The sequence below is a fragment of the Furipterus horrens genome, unplaced genomic scaffold (assembly GCF_987537825.1).
Source record: "Furipterus horrens unplaced genomic scaffold, mFurHor1.1.pri manual_scaffold_17, whole genome shotgun sequence".
Lineage (NCBI taxonomy): Eukaryota > Metazoa > Chordata > Mammalia > Chiroptera > Furipteridae > Furipterus > Furipterus horrens.
The window spans coordinates 112,620,839-112,636,769 of NW_028327187.1; the positions used below are offsets into that span (position 1 = coordinate 112,620,839).

Consider the following 15,931-nt stretch of genomic DNA (forward strand, 5'->3'; position numbering starts at 1 on the left):
CGTTGCTCTTTTATTATTATTCTTTGGTTAGATTGCCTATAAGAAGTAGCTATCAAAGAAAACTGAATGTAACACTACTTGATATAATCAGTTAGAGAAGTGAAACTTTATAAAATGTTATTATGTTAGAGGAACAATGTAGGCAACTGCGATTCTCTGTGGTAAAGAATAACCGGTTAAGGCATCCTAGACAAAGGTTAGATAGATTTTTCTCAGCTACTAGACTTTAGAGATGTATATATTCATTCATTCAACACACATTTATTGAGAATATACTATAGGCTAGGTGCTGTTGTAGGGCAGAAGCCAGATAAAGATCTTTGCCCTTATGGAGCTCATAGTCAAGCTATAGGAAATGGACAATATACAATAAACATAATCCATAACAGAGTTTTATAGAAATCATGGTGTTGCTCTAAGGTGGTAAATTCAGTGGGGAAATAAAATAAAATAGAAAACTTGAGTCCGGTCAAAGTGTTGATGAGGCATGGAGAGGTGATAATGGCCAGAGCAGGCATTATTATGAAGGTAAGATTTGAATAAAGACTTGGAAAAGGTGGAGAAGTCAGTCGAGTGAATATCTGGGGGTAGATCTTTGCAGATACGGAGAGCAGTCATTGCAAAGGCCCGAAAATGACACCATGTGCCTGGCATATTCAGGGAACAGCGAGGAGACCAGTGAGTCTGGAACAGTGAACAAGGAAGGGGTGGTTGACTGGCTGTCATCTTGGTCATTGAAATAACTGGGCTGTGTGTCTCCTCATTTAACAGGCTAGCCTGGCCTTACTCATATGGTGGTGTTCACAGCAGCACCAAGAGCAGCAAGACAAAGCTAACTACAATACACAAGCATGTTTCAGGTCTCTGTTTATGTCATATTTGCCCTTGTCCCATTGGCCAAGGCAAGTCTTATGATCACATTGACAGTCAGCGTGAGAGCGGCTATTACCCAAATGGTATGGACACAGACAGGAGAATTATTATAGCCATTTTGGTAAAACAAATAAACTGACCAACCAAACCAAACCTACTACGTTGTCCTTACTTTACTGGATTAAAATCTCCTATTTTATGTATATGTCAGTCTTCTTAAGGCCAGAAGTTTTGTTATATCTATGTCTTGTGTGACAGTTACAAGAACTGAAGACACTTAGGCTGTGTGACCCATATAGAGTTATATCCATTTTAATTAAATGGAAAGAGAATTCAAAATTATTCTGGACCACAAAATGCCATTTCCCCAAAACTTATGAGCCTTACCAGGACTTGAGCAGAAGCACAGCCTGGGTAGCTTTTCTGACTGTCAGCTTTCCTGTAAGGCTGCCAACAACATTCTTGAACTAAAGTGCTCCAGCTCTGTCCTGAGAGAATTCACCCACGTTATCTCTTTGCATATTTTTATCACGTACTTGCTACATCAATGACTCTTCAGTTTGCTGTGGCTTGGGAAATGTCAGAGGGAAAGTTTATGAAATCTCCCACATATGCAGACATCTAGCTATAAAACAAGATGGCCTGCAGATCAATTTGCCAAAGCTGGGGCTTTCTGACTTTTTAATCTTTTATTGAAGAACTTAGTGGAATCTTGATTTTACAAAACAAAACATTTCCCAACGTTTTTCAGAAATACCTAGGAAATTCATTCCAATTAGCTGGGGATGTACCTGGTTCAAGAAGCAATTATCTTTATTGTTTTAGAGTTAAAACAGACATCCAATCAAATCTTCATTTCAGAACTCCCATAGCTACCACTCTTACTGCCTTCATAGTTTATCTTACTGCTGTCTCTGGATAGAAACATTCTCGTGATGAATACAGCAAGACCAAATGTAGCAGAACTATGGCCTCTTTGGTTTTAAACTCCAAGCTGTCCTGGGTTTTGTAGTCACTTGAAATGGCCCAGCTGGTATTAATTGACCAGATGGCTGAAAAGTAAGGAGCAATTCCCTTCTATAGGAAATGGGGCATCTTAGTTAATAATGCCTAAAGATGCTTCTGGATCCTTGTGCCAAGGAGATAGTGATGGACCTGTGAGAGTCACCTGTGAACTTATGGCAGCCCAACTGTCCCCTACCAATGCTTGTTCTCATCTCCAGAGAGTCTGGGCTGCAGCCACAAATGAGGATTCAGGGCACACTTAGGAGTGCTCGCAGTACATTCAGATATAATAACAAACACAGAGTAAAGGAAATAATTGTTTAACTCTGTTTGGCCAGACTCAAAGCCTGCCTGATGTCTCACAGCCTTCTATTCTGTTCATCCTGATGTTCTCCTGCATGTCAGAAAGACAACAATACATGCAGCCTTTAGTCTGCCAATAGGGGTTTTACGCTCCAAATGGTTAGAATATTATCAGCTGGACAACTTCTTGGAGGTTGGCAGAGATGTATATTTAAAAAATTAGTTTTACAGCTTCAAATGATATAGTATATATGGAACCAATATTATCTGATATTTCATTATTCTGTATTTAGAGAAGAGATTGAACTTCTGAAAACAAAACCAAACGAAACCACAGCAAACAAAGCAAAAACCACAAAAAGCTTTGTTTGGCAGGAAATTAACTTGGGATCAATAAGCACAAGTTTCTTACTTTATTTTATTTAATTTTTTTTAATTGTTTTTTTTGGTTTTTCAATTACAGTTGTCCCATTTTCTCCCCATTGCTCCCCCCACCCAGCCCACCCCTTCTCCCACAATCATATCCCTCCCCGTTGTCCATGTCCATGAGTCTTTTATACACGTTCCTTGACTAAACCCTTCCCTTACTTATCCCCCTTCTCCCCCTCTCCCCACCCCCCTATTGACTGCTATTCTGCTCTTTGTTCTATTTAGTTCGTTTGTTTGTGTTGCTCTTTACTTTCCTGTATTAGGTGATATCATATGGTATTTTGCTTTCTTTAAATGTGTTTAAATTTTGTGAGGCACGTTGGAAACCAGCCCAGGCTTTCTTCTAGAAAAGCTTATTTTATAAGTGTAGCCCAAATATGAGTAGGAAGTCCTCATGGCCTGGAATGACCTGTGCTTCCTCCCACTTCACCTATTTAATCTGTTTTATAGATTCAGTTCAGGCTCCCTCCTTCAGGCTTTTTTCCTGATATTGCTCCTTTTCTCCCTCCTTCTCGGACTCCTTTCCTCTTTCCTTCCTCCCTCTCTCCCACCCCCTCCATTTATCCTTCTACTTTTTAATAGGTTATGTATCTTGTTGTACTTTTACAGTCAGGTGTTACTTGATGACAGGGACACATTCAAATATTTGCGTTAGGCAATGTCATCATTGTGCAAACGTCAGAATGCACTTATACAAACTTAGATGGTATAGCCTACTACACACCTAGGCGAGTTGATATAGCCTGTTGCTGAAGACTAGACATTTGCAAAGAATTAATTGAAGTAATGGAATTTGTGGATGTTGACAGTGCTGTGGCATTTTCTCTACTCTTCTAAAGATTGGGAGAAGGTGATTTATTTACCCCTAGCCCTGTATGAGATGAAATTGGCATCTTTTTCATGTGTCATATATCTGCTGAGCTGCTCAAATTCCAACAAGTTGCCCTGGACCAGAGAGTAAAAGAGGTCTTTGGAAAACCTGGCACGTGTCCTCAGTAGTGTAGGTTTTGGATGAAAACATGAACACCTGTACTTGTTTCTTACCTGGATAAATTGTGACGGGTGTAGGCTGGCTGGAAGAGCCAAGGTACTGAGGTGAAGGTAGAAGGGTTACCAGTGACTTAAGTTGAATTCCCACTATTTAGTAAGGCAAGAACACATATTCTTGGTGGACCAAATAGATGGTGTGGAGGGTAGCCACATGTAAGTTATTTTGAAAATATATCAACGAGGAGGGCTCTCTACTTGGGTAAGGAGGCCCCAGGAGTAAGAGGTTGCATGGGATATGATGCCAGGAGGTGACAGCTTAAACATGACTGTAAGACAACACCAGAGAGTGCATTATTCATCTAGGAATGGGATAGTGTGTGGGCCCCCTAGAAATCCTTAAAGAACTCAAGTTCAACTCACAAGAATATTGGAGTTTGGATTCTTGTCATTAGAGAAAGCAAGACTTAGAATACAACAGTGTCAGTCACATACAACTTTTTCCCATTGATCCTTTTACCTTCAGCCCTCAACAATAGTGAAGTCAGTAACAGGATTGGGAAGAGAATTCAAAAAGCAAGGGGAGGAACAGAGAGTGTGCCCACCTCCCTGCACATCTTCAAGCCAAAGATCAGGCCTGAGCTGGGAGCAAGGGAGAGAAAGGTCATTGAATTGGGGGTGAGTCTGACATTTTGTTTCAGGATAGATAGAAATCCGATAATGGGCTGTCCTAAAGTATCACCAATATTTCAGCTGTCTCTTCAATTGTAAAACACACAGTTGTTCATTCTGAGTCTAATGGCCTGCCATGTAGCAACTGAGAACCTATGGAATCTTCCTGAAGTGGCCTCCAGGGGCAGGGTAAACAGAACAAACTGAGGATGTTTAATGGCAGTGATTGGGAAAAAACAAAGCCATCACTTATTCAGGCCCTCTGGAACTTCACTCAGTCAATAAACTGCTTGCCTATGAAAAACACTCACATGCATATACACACAGTCATATGATAAACTTTGCCTCCTCTCATTGGCAGGATGACTATAACCAAATAATGAAGCATCCATAGAACATGCTGTCTTCTATTCACACGGCCCTTTATGAGTCTTCTAATATAACCTTTCATCACATGGAACAGTCTTTTCTGTTACATTATGGACCGGGAACAGTAACAACAAAAATAACCAAAATGAATTGAGTGGGCTGAACACTTTATATTGGTAATGCTGCATCTCATCCTCATTTAGTTTTTGAAAGGGGTAGATAATATTATTCCCATTTTAGAAGTGAGTACAGTAGTCCCTCTCTATATTGTGGTTGAGTTATCACAGCCTCACTGTGTCATAGGATTTTAAAAAATATTATATTTAATTATTTATCGCAGATTTTTCGCTATATCGCAGGATTTTGCGGTACTGTATACATATGTTGTTAAAGTTACGTAGATTTGATAGTGTAGAATGTGTTTTAAGAACATAAGTAGTGTTTATAAAAGTGTAGAAAAGGTTAATAAGGGAGTGGGAAAGCTTAATAAGGGACTGGGTACAGTTTATAAGTCTGTGGGAAGGGTTTATAAAGCCTTAAAATATATATAAATCTAAAAATAAATTAAGGTTCCTACTTCGTGTATTTTCGCCTATTGCAGGGGGGTCTAGAATGTAATACCCGTGATAAGTGAAGAAATACTACAAATAGGCTTAGAGAGTGAAGTGAAGGTCCTAAGTTTTAGATCCAGGCCTGTCTTCCTGTGTTTCAAAATATATCTTTGTGGCTATATTCTTAACTCCCCTAGGTCAACTTGAAGACTTCTGGAAAGAGAGACTAAGTCGTATTGCTTTAGAGAAATTCCATTTCTCTGTTGTACATGTTATAAAATTATGAGATTCTTCCATATATTAAAACGTTAATATTTTTCTGTAAAACTTACCCATGGGTTCTACTTCAAGTCTGCTCTATTTTCTACATGGTCTCACATGGGAGAACATGGTTGTTCATTAATGTATTTTTTTATCCATGCAATGAGGACACATGGATCATCTAGTCTGAGTGACATACCATTTAGGGACTGAAGTTTACATGGTGAACAAGACAGAGTTTTTGTCCAAATGGAACATACATCTCATTGGGCATCTTACCATAGATCAAACCTCATCCACTATAATCATCCCAAGTTCCTTCTTTTTTTCATTGCAAAATAAGATTTAAAAAATTTATATGTGCATGTCTTCTCGAACACAGTGAGACACAAACACTCATACATGAATATGTTATAATGATCATACATAGGAAAGCAAAAGGAAATCCTAAACATCCGAGATGCTAAAACAAATGATGATTAATACATCAGATACACTATTAAGTCATTGAAAATTATGTTTATGATAGGTTTTTAACGCCATGGGAAATAGTATAGAACTGTATAAAAATCAGATCTCAATTTTCTCTGTGTGCACCTGTGTGGGTTTGCCTACAAGTGTGAATAGAAGAAAAGAGGCTGGAAGGAAATACAGTGAAAACAACAGTTATTTACTGGATGGCTAACATTAATGATATTCTCTGTGTTTTCTATCTTTTCTATAACAAGCATTTTGACTTTTAAAATGCAGTGCATGCCCATCTGTAAAGAGTGTCACCATAGGCCCCTAGATCAACTTTACAATCAGCATAGTGGGCCATCTGCTTTGGGACTGCAGGGCTTATGCATTAAAATTAGTATCTGTATGCATGTATGTGTGTGTCTAAGAGTATGGTCAATTCCTTATTTTCCATGACTCACTTTTTATCCCATTTTTCTTTCTCACTGTCATCTGTATGAGTCACATCTTCTCTCCACAGTCAGCTGAGAGCCAACCATGTTTAATAATAGCCTAAGAAAAATACACGTAGGAAGATAAACCTGCTGATGGTGAAAGGATAACCACTATGCATTAAGATTATACCCTCTTTCAGTTCCTGATCGTCTCTATGTACAAAGATCACTGATCAGTGACCTTTTATTTAGCAGTAGTTTTGACCATTGATGTAGAATTATAATAGCTAATAAGAATGAGTAATTTATAAAAACTCAAGCTTCCATTTTGAAAACAAATGGCTACTATTCTTATAGCAATAAGTGGTTGGGAGCTAAATGTCTTATTTTTGACATTATCTGCATACAACTTGTCACCAATACTTCAGCTGTCTATTAAATTGTAAAATACACGGTTGTGTGTCCTTGGGTTTAACAACATGGCATGCAGTGATGGCAGTAACTAATAACTAAAGAGAAATAAGCAAATGGACCTGTTTGGGAGGGGGCACGGTGTGGAGTAGAATTTCTATTAAGTAAAATTGATTTGTGATTATGTATCTGAAAAAAAAAGGCTGTTAGTGTTTTTGACATCTGTATCGCTGTAGAAATAGGACACAGGTATTTTGTAGTATTTATTCTAGAAAATAAAAGTATCAGAGACAGATCTCTCCCTTTCTCTTTTAGCATACAACGTCTCATATTTATCTTTGGAGGCAAGCCACTTGAAAAGGCGGGATAACTATTTTCCCAGTATCCAGTCCATCTCCAGTATAGCCGCAGACCTCTTTCATATGTCACTTTATCTTCCGATGTAGGAAATAATGTGGGACACGATCTAACATTTCTCATCATGTGAAATACAGCACAACTGAACCTAAGCTCAAGCCAGCAAAGATACGGGATTACATCTCATTTGTTTTGTGGAACTGGGCTTGGGAGAGTGTGCTCAACCAGTATGAGATTGTATACACTGAATACTAAATTGAACCTGACTTCTTTAAAATTAAAGCCAATGGCTCAGTGTACTCCATGAATGGGGGAAACACACATAGATGCACTTTTGGGGAGCTGGGGCGTTTCACAAGCGGGGCATGTGTCATTACTTGCTTAAGCAATATTGAGAAATGCAGAGGGCTTGCCTTACATAAAAATAGATTATGCAGCCCTTATGAATTATTACTTGACTTGCCACAAAATGTCTGTCCCTGATATCCATGCCACACTTCTCTGTCAACCTCCCACAGCTGCCAAAATATCCACCACCTTGGAGGACTCCACTGATCTTTCTCTAGACAACTGAGTGCAGCCATTATGGTAAAGTTAGGCATAACAAAGATTCGTGTATCTGATTTGCTGCACCCTAATATTATACGTTTTATATACACACACACACATTGAGATGGCTTTTCTGTGCAGACTTCCAGGAGCTTAATTCAAACTTTTATTACTGTAGGTGACTTTACTGAGCATACGAATCACAATAGCTTCACCAGTAAGAAGTTCACAGTCCAGCATAAGTCGCATCAACCTTATTGCAATTTCTGCGAGCTGAATGGCTCATAAACAACACGCAGTCAAAAGCACTCAAAGCCCACTTAGACAGAATTCCTGAGCTATGTTCCTGCCTCCGTTCATTGCTCCTCTGTCCAATTCCTCCTCTCCCTCAATCCCGATTCCCCTTTCCCATTAGGGGATCTGACTTGGAAGTTACCCCATGTCCTCAGAGCTCTAATTATCTCAAGCTCAACTCCTCATTCCCTTACTGCCTTTGCATCTCCAACAGTGTCACAGGACAATAAACATTTCTGTCTTCCCAGAATGCACCAGCCTACAAAACCTTTGACAGACTTTTCAGGTCACGTGTTGTCAAGTGAGGAGATTGCTTACCTTTGGCAGAGATGCCCGGGAACCTGAACTCTGGGTGGTCATCGTTAAAACCGTGGTGATGCCCAGTGCCACCCTGGCAGGGGCGGCATCCATGTTTATCCAAAAGGAGACCCAGGACAGAATAACTATCAAGAGGCTGGGGATGTACATCTGGATCAAGTAATAGCCCATCTGGCGTTCCAGGTGAAACTTAACCTCGATGCAGGTGAACTTTCCTGGAAGGCAAGAAATGATGATGTAAAATCCAATGTGAATTTATCTTTTCTATTACAGACTGCCACTTGATTTAAATAATAAGAGTATTACAGATGGATGTGGAAGATTTTACAAAATGCTCACCCTGCATAAGCAATTGAACTCTTTTCCAACATAACCAGTAATAGAAATGACAGTATGAGAACGAGTGAGCTAAGGAGTCACTGGACCAAAACCGTGGGGGATATTTAATTTGCACAATCTGTGCTTTTTGCAGCTCGATTATTTAGACAGAGTTTCAGAATTTGCAGGACTGTCATAAATTGACCTAGGGAAACAGATTATTCATATTTTGTGGGTTTATAATATATAACCTATCACATGTATGGATAGCATATAGTATACAGCATAAAATATATAACATGTAATAGGTAATATTTCAAACCATTCCCTCTGAAGTAGTGAAGTTAACATGGGCCTCCCAAAGTATTTGAATAATTATATATCTATTTTGTGTTATCAATAGCAAGAGAAAAATATATATTTGTATCATCCATGCATATAATCTAGTCATTGTAAAAACTTCCTAGTCTTTTGGGTAATTCCTTGAGGACGCTTAGAATATTTCCAGAATCTGTTTACAATGTTACACTGCCTATATAAAAGAGTGCACATAAAGACATAAAACTTTTGATGCTACTAAGAGACAGATGTTCCCGCTCCTTGCCACTTTTTCCCTCTTTAATTGGCTTGGAGTTAGAGCCCCAGAAGGTAACTTGGCTTAGTCCACACTAATGATGAGATCTAGGGTTGGATTCTCCCTGGTCAGGAAGAACACTTGGACTGAGGTTTTAGTTACTTCCTCAGAAGCATTGTTGACTGCTGAAACGAGAGTTCATGGACCATTCTGCTCGGCAAGGGGCCTGGAGCAGTCACTACACAGACCATCATGTCTCGTTTGCCTGTCTACGGCCAGCTTCTATGCTATCAAAACTTGGACATTCATATGAAAAGACATCAATTTTACTGAGCAGCCATAATCTCCCAGATAAGAGATGCCCACTGTTGCTACCAACTCAGATTGTCCCCCCACCCCACGTGTCTGTCAGCACTACTGACGGCACATGTCTTCAGGGCCAGCCGAATCCCCGCCAGCTGACTTTTATCCAAACTCCTATTACTGTCCAGTACTGGAAAGCACAGTAGTTGTGTTGCTGGGCTTGCAGGGATTTCTGTTATCATTGCTCTCTTCCACTAAGACAGAAAATACAAATTGTCCTGAGAATCCCATGTCCCAAGGGGCTGCCAGGGAACTGGCTGGAAGTTATACACGTCCTGTACCCCTGCCAAGGTCTCGTACCCCTTTTCTCAGACTCATTGACAGCAGATGGTCAGCAAGAGAGCAGCAAAAGATTCCCAAACCTTTTTTCTTCTCTCTGTTTTGGAAAAATTATCTGTTGTGCTCACTGACCTATTCCAGAGGGTATAGACATCTTATCTGTTGAGCGGGTTTGGGGCCAAGCCCAGGTCCTTGCCTCGTAGCTCCATTTTCTTGCTAACTATACAGCAATTAAAGCGATGGGGTATATGACTGAAACTGCAGCCGGACCCCACTTGTGTTTGGAAAGAAAACTCACCAGTGTTGTAGTGTTTTGTGCAGTAGCCAAGTTCCTTCTCTTCTTTCAAAATAAACTGAGGCAGAGTCAGTCCTTCAGCTACTTGAACTGGACCATCGCTTAACCACTCAAATATCAGGTCATTCATCGTGTACCCAACTGGGGTGAACAAATCACAGTGAGAAACTGAATGCATCTTTCCATGAAACCCTTGAAGTCTAGCCACATAAACAGACAAAGAAAATCATCCAAAGCAGACCCACGCTCAATCAGCTCAAGAGAATTTTTAATAAAATAGCTGCAATCCTCATGACAACTATATGTTATTGGAGCCAAAGAAATTGAGGACAGCAAGCTATTTCTGAATGATTTTTTTTTCCTGTTTAATGAGAAAATGGAATCTATAAAGTCCATTTTCTTCTGCCTTCTTCACTAAATCTTTCTGAAGAACAAACAAGTAAACAAACATAAAAAGCCTTTGGAGACTGTCTTTGCCTGAAACAGCTCTGTCTGTGGCAATCCAGTAAGGCAATACAATTCATGGTGCTAACCTTAGTATTTCAAATGAAACACATTCTTTTTATTTTCTTTTTAATGAGAATGAATTCATCACAGGCCTAAAATATTCCCATTGCAATTTGTTCTCTCTCCTAGGGTCTATTAGTTTTGTTTTCAGAAAACTTATGTTAAGGTCCTTCCAGTTAATCCTTAGTTACTTTAGTAAATGGGAAGGCTAGAGGCACGCATCTAAGAGGCAGTTGCAGAATATGCAAATCAAGCATCTTTATTTGTGCTAGTGCCTCACTAAATGGGTCCATTCATCACAATGATTAATATGAAGTAAAATAGTCTCTATATGTAAAGTCATATTGTCATATGACTCTTGAACCATCCAGAGTAAGATTGCTATCAGTTTATTAAACCAAAGTTAGCTCTTAGTCTCTAAGCTCCTGCTAACCAGACCATTATCTGTAAAGTGCCTCCTTCAGACTCCATTTCTCTCCCCTCTCACTTTGTGATATTTGAACTCTAAAATGAGACTGAGGAGGACAAGGAATATTATGTGAGGTTCTGATTGGCCAATACATGTTTATTACATGTATAGGTTCTTATAATTGTTCACTGCAACTTAGTGACTCTCCAAAGTTACCCAGAATTCAGTGGCAAAGTCCATTGGAATCTACTTTCCTCTTTCTTTGGACCACCTTTTCTATTCAAAGCCAAAAAATAATATGGAAAGCAAGGAATTACAAAGAAGACACTGTACAAGCATTGATGGTCTACAGAGAGAATGGCCGACCCTATTGCCACGTGGTATGAGTAGTTGGTACTAAAAGCTCATCAAACACCCATTTGCTTGTCTGGTAAGCTTCTTGCTGGCCACCACAATAGTGGTCCCTGTCAGCCATCCTGAAGACCCAGCCTGGGGCAGACAGAAGAAGTAAAGAAGTGGGGAAGGAGGAGGTGATATGAGGGTAGACAAGTAAAGAATAATTTCTACCCTTCACACTCAAAGTTACTGGTAAACACATCACTGCTTCTTTGATTGTACTACTTCTAGGTCCTACAAGTACCGACCATATTTACTAATTGGAGTTTTTTAAGCCTTGAAGGAGCCTCAGATGACAGCTATGATTGCTGTTTCATGGAGAACACAGGTGTTGGGTTGAGGCAGAGGTGAGGTCAGGAGCAGTAGAGAAGACACAAAGAAGGAATCATTATGTAAGAAAAAATGTGTTGCTTAACTTTTTTCTCAAGAGAAAGGGTGATAGGGGAAAAAAGAATACATAAAGCTTATTGTTAGTCAGAAATTCTCATTTTATCCCTGACAACTTCTTAAAACAAAGACATTTCATATTGTTGTTTATTTCTGTAGGAAGTTCCAAGGGAATTCTATGATGGTTTTAAATGATCAGTAGGAATCCCTGTCACTGCCTCTTTTTAAAGAACAGTTGATGTGTCTTTTAATATTTATTATTTATTATTTTTTTAAATCAAGAAGTTAAAAGTAACCCTGGCTGCTGTGGCTCAGTGGATTGAGTGTCGACCTGCGAACCAAATGTCGCTGGTTCGATTCCCAGTCAGGGCACATGACTAGGTTGCATGTCAGGTCCCCAGTTGGGGGCGCGCGTGAGAGGCAACCGCACAGTGATGTTTCTGTCCCTCTCTTTCTCCTTTCCCCTCTCTCTAAAAACAGATAAATAAAATAAAAATTAAATTAAATTAAAAAAAAAGAAGTTAAAAGTATTTTCTCATTAACTCCCCTAACATCCCTGTAGGTCAGTAGGACTTATTATTCTCTACATTTTACAAACAGAGAAACTGACCGGGCAAGCCAAAAATATTTCACGTCCCTTGACTGGAAATCCCATTCACTTGGAGGCATTAGCCGCTTATGGCATATGTCAGAGATTTCGGTGGCATCAGGGCTAAAGAACAAAGGGGACAAAGTAGATGGCATTTCTCTACTGTCTTAACCATGCCTCAGTGTATCCATGGCACATCTAAGGGAGCTGCCTCTCCTACCATATCATCTCCTTTCCCTCAGTATTGCATCCTCTTCTGACCAAGGCTTCTGTGTCTCGTCCTTAAATCAGTCACCCCTCCCTGCCAAAAGTCCTTCAGTGGGGTGGGGACGGTATATATGAGCATAAGATAGAAGGAAATGCACTTTTCTGATTAGAGAGCAATTCATTATAGAGGCTGAATGACTAGTAAACCTCATTTTCCCAGGAGACATTTTCATTTTAAAGAAAAGGCTTATGATTCTGTGTGTGTGTGTGTGTGTGTGAAAGGTGAGTTATTTGACACTTTGCATGGAAAAGCTGTCCATTAGGTATGAGACATGCACATACACTTTTGCTTGCCCTTTTAGTAGGACCCTGGGAGTTGGTAAGTAGGTAGAGAATGAGACTTCTGGGCTTTTTCTCCTTAATAACACACTAGAAGAAGCAGGTTATCGATTAAAACAAGAAGGCAGTCATTGCAACATGGTGACTTACAACTCTCCAGCTGCATCGTACACGTCTGCACATCCATTGGAAAGTTCTTCAAGTCCATGGGACAGGATAAGGTCAAAGTGAGCCTTAGCACAGTAAACAAACAAACAAACAAACAAATAAGCAAGCAAGCAAGCTTTTAATCTGTGAGATGTGATTCTTGAGAAACACACCCAAACTACATTTGGTATTAAAGCAAAGTAACACTGATTCAAATAATGAAATCTAAGCTCTCAGGGCCGTGCTTTTTGTTTTTAACAATTACCATTGTTGGTAAATTTTAAACATGTAGAATTCCACTATAACCCCTTATTCTCTATTTCCCACCTTCCATCCTCTGACTCCTACCTTCCCAGTGGCACCGGTTACAATTTTATTCTGGAATCAGGGAGAGCATTGAGAAGCAGTGTAACAATGACAACGGGCTCTTGCCCACACTGCTGTCTGAAAGACCTAAACTTTATGCTGTTTAAGATTCATGCTTTGGAGAGGTTAACTTTGCTTCAGTGACAATAAAGGATGTGATAAACATATCTGGTTGTGATTGAGCATTGGTTATATTTTCCTCAAATGAGTGAATGTTAACTCCAATGTCATTTCATTTGCTAATCTATGTGGGTGGGTTAACAGTCTGGGTTCCCTTCACAGTATTGCCTCAAACTATCTCCGTCTACTAAGTAAGACCTTAAACTTGATACACATCCATCTCCTTATCAAATGATGGGGTAGGATAAAATGATGCTAATTCCCATTTAGCTCCAATACTAGAATCTCTGTTATTCTCAAGTTCACTGCTCCCATTTCTGTTTATTTCCTCTGAAAAGTCCTTTATATCCATAGACCCCTCTGACTTGGGCACATAGCTGAAACTCCCCCTTGCTGGCACGCTCCTTCTCCCTGTCCCTGTGCCTGTCCCTCTCCCCTACTGGTTCTCTTTGCTTCTCTTCCTCTGCTTCGCTTTATACATCCTGCATAAGCCAAGATGAAATAAAAAGGAGTGGCATTTACTTTAAAGAAAGAAAAGATTTGGGATTTGAAGTGTGATTAGATAAAGAATCTATGCTGACAATCTTCAAACTAGTTAAAATACAACAGCGATCAGAGAAAGCAAGATAGAATTCAGTGCAGTGCAATCTCCATAGTTGGTAGGATGACTCATATTTTGTTTTTACTATTTATTCTGCATTATCTGTATTGACAAATATAGGTAATTTGAAGATGACTTTCATGTAATTAAACACATTTTCAAACAATAGCTGAAAGGTAAAATTATGAAATTGTGTTTTATTGAGTATCTGCTGCTATTATAATATTTTTATTGTTATTTAAATCTTTCCATAAACATACAATATTTTACCTCCATTGCTTAATAAGTTACATACAATATTTCACCTTCATTGCTTAATAAGTTACCTAGCCTTTGTGGGCTATTCTGAGAACACAAATACCATGTTTCTAAAGGGAAAAAATAGATTTTTGAGTTCTCAGCAACTGACTTAACATTTTAGAAAAAACAGTTTTCGTCAGTAATGGAGTTCATTTAGAGATATCTATATGATATAGATATTTAGATTTTTCCCAGTATACTAGACTTTATATTTTAGACAACATAGTTTTATTGAGATTAATGTCATGAACTCTTTTAAGTAAAAGCATAGTAAAAGAATGAAAATCTCTAGTGATCAATTTTAAAAAATCTGACACGTTAGTGAGGGATAAAAACCTCAAAAGAATTTATGGGTTTAAAATTGTTATTACACAAGGAGAATCTATTCTTTTCTGTTTTTTAAAGAGGAAATATTTTCATCAAACGAAAATATGTTTATCATACAAAAATAATCAGTGAGCATGCACAGAATTTAAGTGAATCAAAACCAGAAAATCTGGAAACTTCTTACTTGTGAGAAATTAGCAAGCAATAATAGTGGACAAATAGACAAATACAGTTTTAAAAGCATGCAACATGGAATTCAACTGTATGTTTTTTGCTATTGGAAACAACCCAATTTTAATATAGCAGTCCCTCTCTATATTGCAGTTCACTTATCACGGCCTCACTGTATCACGTGATTTTTAAAAATATTATATTTAATTATTTATCACGGATTTTTTGCTATATCGTGGGATTTTGCGGTACTGTATATGTATGTTGTTAAAGAGACGTCGGTTTAAGAGTGTAGAATATGTTTAAGAACATAAATAGTGTTTATAAAAAGTGTGGAAAAGGTGAATAATGGAGTGGGAAAAGTCAATAAGGGACTGGGAATGGTTTATAAGTGTGTGGGAAGGGTTTATAAAGCCTTAAAACATATATAAATACTAAAATAAATGTAAGGTTCCTACTTCGCAGATTTCCACCTATCGTGGAGGGGGAGTGGGGGGAGCGGTGTCTAGAATGTAATACCCACGATAAGTGAGGGAATACTGTATTCTTAATCATGGGTTTTCTAAATATGACTCTTCTGTGAAGTGAACTTTTCACATTTATTTAGGGAGCAGAGGCCTCACACAATTATTACTGCCTTTGTGGAAGATCTAACATTCCTATGGGGACCAGGAATTCTTGGGATCAAACTCTTACTGGTGTGGAAAAGTCCACTGGGAGAAATTCCCAGCAAACATGAAACCCTCTCTGAATTCCGTCTCAGCTGAGAACTCAGTGGGTATTTCCCTTCTTCCTTATCTGTTTTCTAATTTCCTTTCTAGATAGGTTTTGTATTGGGACCCAGTGCCTGCCAATGGCTAGGAGGAAAGTTAACAGATTCGTGGTTTGCTAAGTCATGTCATCAGCTGAGCAAATGGGAAGCAGTTGTAAAGATCTACATGAGTCCCTTCATAGGCAATAGACC

At 38.9% G+C, this 15,931-nt stretch overlaps 1 protein-coding gene across 1 annotated transcript in view; it reads right to left on the minus strand.

Moving 5' to 3' along the window:
- GLRA2 (glycine receptor alpha 2) overlaps positions 1 to 15,931 on the minus strand; it is a 171,232-nt gene that overhangs the window by 83,828 nt on the left and 71,473 nt on the right. The window contains exons 5-7 of the mRNA XM_090264283.1: positions 13,086 to 13,168; positions 10,105 to 10,242; positions 8,273 to 8,487 (exon numbers count right to left, since the gene is read on the minus strand). Of these exons, the coding sequence (XP_090120409.1) occupies positions 8,273 to 8,487; positions 10,105 to 10,242; positions 13,086 to 13,168 (436 nt within the window). The remainder of the gene's footprint in view (positions 1 to 8,272; positions 8,488 to 10,104; positions 10,243 to 13,085; positions 13,169 to 15,931) is intronic.